This window comes from Corapipo altera, unplaced genomic scaffold (assembly GCF_003945725.1).
Source record: "Corapipo altera isolate COAL_440 unplaced genomic scaffold, ASM394572v1 RXGC01000072.1, whole genome shotgun sequence".
Lineage (NCBI taxonomy): Eukaryota > Metazoa > Chordata > Aves > Passeriformes > Pipridae > Corapipo > Corapipo altera.
In genome coordinates, this window is record NW_020884943.1 from 1,728,598 (window position 1) to 1,736,533 (window position 7,936).

At 45.8% G+C, this 7,936-nt stretch overlaps 1 protein-coding gene across 6 annotated transcripts in view; it reads right to left on the reverse strand.

Annotated features, from left to right (window-relative positions):
- TPCN2 (two pore segment channel 2) overlaps window positions 1-4,970 on the reverse strand; it is a 65,886-nt gene extending 60,916 nt beyond the window's left edge. For all 6 annotated transcript variants that reach the window (XR_003530726.1, XR_003530725.1, XR_003530727.1 and 3 more), the window contains exons 1-4: window positions 4,858-4,970; window positions 2,972-3,036; window positions 1,663-1,739; window positions 323-500 (exon numbers count right to left, since the gene is read on the reverse strand). Coding sequence is in view for 2 of the 6 variants with exons in the window: in XM_027662193.1 (XP_027517994.1) it covers window positions 323-500; window positions 1,663-1,739; window positions 2,972-3,036; window positions 4,858-4,942 (405 nt within the window). In the remaining 4 variants the exon portion in view is untranslated. The remainder of the gene's footprint in view (window positions 1-322; window positions 501-1,662; window positions 1,740-2,971; window positions 3,037-4,857) is intronic.
- Between the last annotated feature and the right edge of the window lie 2,966 nt (window positions 4,971-7,936).

The following is a 7,936-nucleotide window of genomic DNA, read 5'->3' on the forward strand; positions in this document are numbered from 1 at the left end:
AATATACATAGTGTGTGTATATATATATTCCAATATACATAGTGTGTATATATATATATTCCAATATACATAGTGTGTGTATATATATATATTCCAATATATATAGTATATCTATCTTAGTATACACCAATTTTTTCCCAAGTATTTGTAGTTTTAAACCAGTGCTGTTTAAGAGCGCTCCAAAATCCAAACATAAATACATTGTTCAGAGATTTTTTTTCTTTCCTACAAGAACTAAATAAAGGTAGATTTAAGTGAGAGGTGGATGGGGAAAACGGACACCGGGCTACACAACACACCAACTGTTTCATCCAACGCTCACCTTCACGGCCACATCAACCCCAAACACCAGGAAGCAGAGCAGCTCCAGGCTCTCGGTCAGGCCACAGGGCGGATTCCAAGCGGGAAGGCGGTACCGCACATCCGACGTGATGGTGAGCGAAGAAGGCTCTTCAACGAAGGCCAAAGCCAGGATTATAGTGATGGTCAAACTCAAAATCCTGTTTGGAGAGAGATGAAATTTAAAAAACAAACAAACAAACAACAAAACAACAAATAAACCCCCCAAAAAACACCCACAAAATGTGTCAAATGAATGACAAAATACTTAAGAGTAAAAGCACTTTCCTTAGAAGTAAACCAAGCTGTATAATAACATATTTAACACAAATGGGTTAGACTAGAAGGCAGCACTTTACTAGTGATGCCTTAAGATTCTTCTAGTTTTTTGGTTTTTCTAATTTTTATAAGCTTTATAAGTAGTTATATAAGTAGAAGTAGATTTTAGAAGCAGCAGCCCTTATTCCTTTACCCTTTAGCACAGTAGTTTACACATTCCTCAACCCCTACATACCCCATTCCATGCTCCCATATTCCCCTGAATTCCAGTAGAAAATGTTTAGTCTCTCTTTAAGAGCAGGCCCTTTTGTTTAAGGACACTTTTGCCCTGGCCTGAACCGCAAAAGTACAGTCAAGAACTGTGTGACTGTGTACCCTTTGTGCTCTGAAGAAGATGAAGATGATGAAGAAAAGTCCCCAGCACCAATTCCAAGGGGGTGGGACAGGGGTGGACCAGGGCAAAAGCTACGGGGTGGACACACTTGGGATTGGACAAGCAATATTATAAATTGTAACACCTGTACACGGCCGGTGCATCTTGTAATCTTATGTCTAGGCACAAATTAAACCCTTTTCTTATCTCCAATTAAACTGCTCTGGAGGTTTTTTTTCCCTCAGCTCCTGCAGGCAACACCAGCATGTTGTTGCCTGTGTTAGTGATGCAACTGCTGACCACCAAACAACCTCAGGTGGTGTTCTTTTGGGACTAACAGCTGCAAAAAAAAAAATCTTACTGTTGTTTAGAATGTTTAGAAATAGACACTTTGAAAACTCTTAACACACAGTGCTGTAAATCGTGCTCACAGTCCATTCATGCAGCAGTCCTACAGCTGTTCCAAAGAGCCACCTACGTGATCACACTTTCATATAACTGGCTGCTCTGCACTTCTGTCATGTTCACATCCCCTTGCTTCCTACAGTAAGTTCTCATTAGGATAAATGCAGAGTCATCTAATTGTTTAACAAAAAAGAAAGATGGAAGAGTAATTTTTCAGAAAGACTTACTCCTAAACGAAAAAGCAAAAGGAATAACCAAGTTCTTACCACTGGCAAGTCCTTGAATAGTACCATCGATAAAGCCACAGGGATTTGGAGTCCACGCGGTGATTTATGGATCGATACTGAAGGCAGGAAGCAAAAAAGGATAATTCAAACATTACATTCAGTCTGCCTCAAAGACAAAGATCAAGTTACCAAAGTAAACAAAATTAAGTACATGTTATTCATTATTAAAGTATAAGTCACCCATGACCATAGATGTAGCCTATGTGTGTGAAAAGGGAAAGATTTTAAAGAAATTCTCCTATCTAAAGACCACAGAGCTGCTCAGGTAATCAAACTGTGTGGGAGACACCTGAAGAAAGCACTGCCATCATTACAAATAACAGCACCTGTAACAAATCAGTGATTACTCCATGTACTTGCCAAAATGATCCACCCACTTAATTCACCTTTCTAGCATTCATTCCACTCCTGGACCTTCTTTTGTCTTTCTTTTCCACAAGATGCAAACAAATTAATCCTGAATATAAGAAACCTCAACATGTGTCTTTGAATAAAACATGCATTAAGGTCAAGGAAGTCCCCATGATCCTTCAGAAAGAATTTTGGCTTTTGCCAAAATCTGCTCAGTCCCTTCTCTGCAATGGCTCCTGGGCTGCTGTTACCCTGAGAAATATCTAATTCTAGAAAGGTGGGCACAGCTTAAATACATCTGATCCCTGGAAACCTCACAACCAAAAGCTATCTCAGTGCAGCAAGAGAGCTCAAAACCTGCCCTCCAGCATTCCCACTGCCTGCAACCACTCACTGGGAGATAACAGATCTCAGAACCTGCAGTAAAGGCCAGTAAAGGAGGGACAAAGAGAGAATGAAGACTTCCAACGGTATCAAGTTCAGCTGAAGCAAAAAAGGCTTCTCACTTGAAGTCAGCCTTAAACTCTTCAGCTTTTACCAGCTCTTAAAGCGCGCAAGTAGTCAGATTGAGAGGCAAATTACACAGGGTTTGCTCAATTTCTCTTAGAAGTAGGTTAGTCACTCTCAAAAAAACCCACAAACAAACCAACCCAAACAAACAAACAAGAAAACCACCATGAAAGCCACTCCACAAAACATCATCTCTTTTGAAAACCTTAAAGAGAAGATTATTTCATTGCGTGGAAAAATGTTTCTCCTGGGCAGAAGTTTACAGATACTTGTGTACCACAGGAATTCGGAATTCTGATTTTGCTTTGTGAATCGAGATGACGTGACATAAAGGCTTCCCGAACACAGAAAAACTTTAAAAGTGGCAGAATGTGTGACAAACATCCAGCACGGGAAGCGTAATATCTCTCAAAGAAGTTACATTTACCTGTATTGCATCTTCAATAAATACTACAGCTTGGTTTATGTAAAGGTCATTATCAGCTCCAGCACCTATGAAGGTAAAAAGAAATAAGAATCACTTGTTTTGGATAAAGCCTACAGCTTCCTTATTAGTTACTAGAAGCTCCACAACAATGGCTTAAGTAGGTAGATTACATTAGTAGTTAAATTGCTACCATAAGGCTACACAGAGACAAGTCCTAACACGCAACATATTTGGCATTCAATCAAATTATTGCTTGACAAAGTGTACAGTCAAGTGAAGCTGGAAAAATCAGGCACCAGTATCCTAGTCATTTTACTTTTGTTGAATAAAGGTACTGTAGTTTAGATTGGTTTTGTTCTCTCCAAAACCACCAGGAATCTCCAGTCAGATGAGAACTAAATAAAATGCATTTTTAATTTGTCCCGAGAGTGTTTATTACCACACCAAACAGATCAGAGTTCAAGACAGAGTAAGGGGTGAAAGTACACAAAATGAAATAAAACATCACTAAATTAGTTACTTATGCCACTTACTTATACTTTTCAAAACCCATTACTAAGAAATCTACATGAAGATATTTATACAAAAAAATAAAAGGCAGCCACTTGTGTTCACTTGAACCAGGGACCTTTGAGGAACTAACCTGGCAATTAAGCCAACGGGAGAAACAAAGGCAATTACAATCAAAATGAGGAAGGAAAAAAAAATATAAAAATAAAAAGCTGAGAGGGGCTAAATTAACAAAAAATATGTGCTAGCATAACCTTCCCACAGAGGGAAAGAGTCCCAAGGAGCACTTCATACCGTCTCCTCCGAGGAGACAGCAATCACAACACGGATACAACAGGAAAGAACCCGTCCCACTACTACCACGATGCTCTCCAGACACCACGCAATGCCACTGATCTGAGTCCCAGACAATTTTATGTTCCCCGTGATTCAATGGTATCAATTTTCTACAAAGACTGCAAGCAATTTTTAAATGTCACCCTTTATCTGAGCATCGGCCACAGCACAGTTTTGTGCTGATCCCGATATGAACCACGGCGCAAGAAAGACTGATCACAGAGACAAGCCAGGCTCACGAAGTAAAGACTTTATCTTTTTCGTGCCATCTCACACTAGAGATAAAGTTGTTTAAAGGAATAGTATTTTTAAAAGGATGGCAAGGGCAGCAAAAGCTTTAGGTTCTTGGAGCACGCAGCAAGCCTAGTGTTGATGGTAGAGATTTTGGAATGGTGGAATCTAAGCAACTGTTCATAGTATAAAAATAAAACAGGGAAATCAGCAAAAAATGTTTAGTTTAGCAATTTCTCCATGCATTCTGCCATGGATATCCAACTTACTCTGCAACTCTTAGTCACGGCAAGTGACACTTAGTCACAAACGATGATTAAAGCCCTTGCTCGGTTCGGGCACACAGGACCCGTCCGAGACCCCGCTGCGCTTCTGGCACCGCACGAACACGCAACAAAAAAAAGAAGCGAAGGTTCGCTTAGGTGATGCGATACCCTAAAAACAAGGAACCTGCGGTCTCCGAATGATTCTATCCCGAGGAGGGAAGGGGTGGGGGGAATTGAGGCACCAGACCGCCGACAGTCACCGGCTTCGAGAGAAAACTCGCCAGCGCTTCAGCAAGAAAAAAAGAATAAAATTACATAAGGAACCCCCGAAGCCCGGGGCTGCAGCGGGACTGAGCTCCGCGACAGCGGCTCGCTCAGCGTCCGGAGCAGCCGGGGCAGGGCTGCGGAGCCCGGGGCTCCAGTGCCGTGTCCTAGTGCCGTGTCCTAGCGCCGTGCCCTAATCCCGCGCCCGCCCCGCTCCCGGGAGCGCTCCAGCCCCGCGGGGAAGCGCCGCCCGCCCCAGCGCCCCGGGCGCTCACTCACCGCGCTCGGCCGAGCGCCACAGCCCGCGGGCCGCCCGCCAGCGCCGCGGGGGCAGCAGCGGCTCCGCCTCAGCGCCGGGATCCATCGGCACCCCCGGCAGCTCCCCCGGCCGCGCTCCCACCGCGCCGCCGGCACGGCACGGGAAGGGACGGGATGGGACGGGACGGGAGAGCCGGGAAGAGGGGGCGGGACGGAGCGGGGATCAACCCGCCCCGGGCGGCTCCGCCCGCTGCATGTGACCGGCTGCGGGGGAGGGCGGGGACCGGCATCTTCCCGGCTCCTCCCGCTGCCGGGATTCAGCGCTGCCCGCGACCATTCATAGAATCATGGAATCAGACGGGTTAGAAAGGACCTCCGAGATCATCGAGTCCAAGCCTTGATCCACGGCAGGATCAAGGTTACTAGATCACGGCACTAAGTGCCACATCCAGTGTCATCTTAAAAACCTCCAGGGACGGAGAATCCACCACTTCCCTGGGCAGCCCATTCCAATGCCTGATTACTCTCTCTGTAAAGAATTTCTTCCTAATATCTAACCTAAACCTCCCCTGGCAGAGCTTAGGACCGTGCCCTCTTGTCCTACTGCTGGTTCCTGGAAGAAGAGACCAACCCCCACCTGGCTACACCCTCCTTTCAGGTGGTTGTAAAGAGTAATGAGGTCTCCCCTCAGCATCCTCTTCTCCAGGCTGAACAACCCCACCTCCCTGAGCCTCTCCTCACAGGACTTGTGCTCGAGTCCCTTCCCCAGCCTTGTTGCTCTTCTCTGGACCTGCTCCAGCCCCTCAATGTCCTTCCTGAACTGAGGGGCCCAGAACTGGACACAGCACTCCAGGGGTGGCCTCACCGGCCCTGAGTCCAGGGGAAGAATCACTTCCCTGGACCTGTTGGCCACACTGTTCCTGATCCAGGCCAGGATCCATTGGCCTTCTTGGCCACCTGGGCACACTGCTGGCTCATGTTCAGCTTCCTGTCGTACCCAGGGTGCCATTTCCCACCCCCACCACTCCTCTCTCCTTCCCAGGCGTAGTTCCCGATTCTCTCTACCTCCTGTGCAGGGAGATGGGGGATGGGGGTTATGGTCAGTCTGCCACAGGCTGGTTGTGCTGCTGCTTGGGGAGAGGAGAGTCCTTCACCTGCTCCAGTGTGGGGTTCCTGTCATGGGAATCAGTCCTCTGCGAGCTTCTCCAACTCGAGCCCTTCCCATGGGCTGCCCTTCTTCAGGAACTGCTCCAGCACAGGCTGCAGAGAACTGGCTGCCTCAGCGTGGGTCCCCTGCAGGGGCACAAGTCTAACCAGGAAACCTGCTCCAGCGTGGGCTACTTGCTCCATGGGTCCATAGATCCTGCCAGGATCCTGCTCCAGCTGTGACCCACAAGGTCACAGTCTCCGCTGGGCATACACCTGCTCCGGTGTGGGGCTCCTCCAGGGGCTGCAGGAGGATCTCTGCTCCCCCATGGACCCCCATGGGCTGCAGGGCACGGCTGCCTCACCACGGGCTGCAGGGGAATCTCAGCTCTGGTGCCTGGAGCACCTCCTGCCCCTCCTTCTCCACTGAGTATGGTGCCTGCAGAGCTGTTCCTATCGCATATTCCCACTCCTCTTGTCTCAGGCCACAGTTACATCTGTGCAGTGTTTTTTTCTTTCTTAAATATGTTATCAGAGGCATTACCACCATTGCTTGTCTTGGCCAGTGGCGGGTCCGTCCTGGAGCCACCTGGCATTGACTCCATTGGACACAGTGGAAGCTTCTGGCAGCTTCTCAAAGAAGCCACTGCTGGAGCCTCCCACCCCCAACTCCCAAAACATGGTCACAAAACCCAATACAAGATATCACTTGTAAAAAGTGACCCCATAATAACCTGGGGTTATTTCCCATTCTCAGTAGGCAATGAAGCACTGCTAAAATTGGAGCTATTTTGGTAACAGTTGAACTAGAGGCATCAGGTGGAACAGACACAGTGAAAATTTCTGGATAGTAAAAGGAAGATGGGGTGGCCTGGTACAATCTGTATTCAGCACGAGCAGGGAAGAAATAAAATGCAATTTGTACATGTGTAAATGCCATTGCTAAAACACACAAGTGTTCTTTCACCAAGTGTCTGAAATATTCAGGGTAACCACACTAACCAGGAGTGCATGTAAACATTGTATTATCCTTGCTACTATTTTTTATTTGAATGAAAGCAGGTGTTTTCTCCTGTCCTCTTCATTGATTGTCAGGAGAGACAAACCAGTAGCTTCAGGAGGGAAAAAAGAAATATGAAGCCTTCAAATATACAATGAATTCTTGAGCTTCTGTCCCAAATTCATCCCCTCCCTCTGTCTGCAATGGGAAGTGGAAGTGCCCAACTAACTGTGAGAGAAGGCACATCTCACCTGGGGTTTTCCAACAGACAAACAAACATTCTTCACACCAGCAGCATCCACTAAGGTAAGTTAGTTATTTGTTTAAATTAATACAATACAATAAACCCACAACAAACAGTGCAGCATCTTTAACTCCAAGTGAATCAACTCTGTCTGGATCATGAAAAACAAATGTGGAGAACGTGCTCTTTAGCAGACATTTCTCACCAGCACAATGCAGGACCATTTTAACAGAAGTCTTACTTGGTCTAAGCTCTTCTGCTGTTTGAGCGTTGTTCAGCCAAACATTAAGAAATGCGTTTCTAGTTTCCCCTCTTAAAATTGCCCCTTTCAAAACAAGTTTTAAAAAAGAAACAGAAACAGCTAAACATTAAATGAAAAGGTAGAAAAGGGACTCAGGCACTGGACACATTTAAAAGATCAGTGAAGTTAAAATTTAAGCTTTGGCAAGCAGGAGGTGTAAGGTGGGTAACACACGAATTGAGCTCAAAGGAAGCTGGGTTTATACTCCATTCTGCAATAGTGAAACAAAACAAGAAGCTGAACTCTTAATTTTGATCCCACTAACAAGGAGATGACCCATCTGCTTCAAGGTAGACATGCTTCCAATACCTTGCTGAATTAGACTTTATGTGATCTTTCAAAACACTGGACCAGTCTATAAAGCAAATGTTAGATAAATAAAAACCATGAAAAATAAGAACCGAGTCAA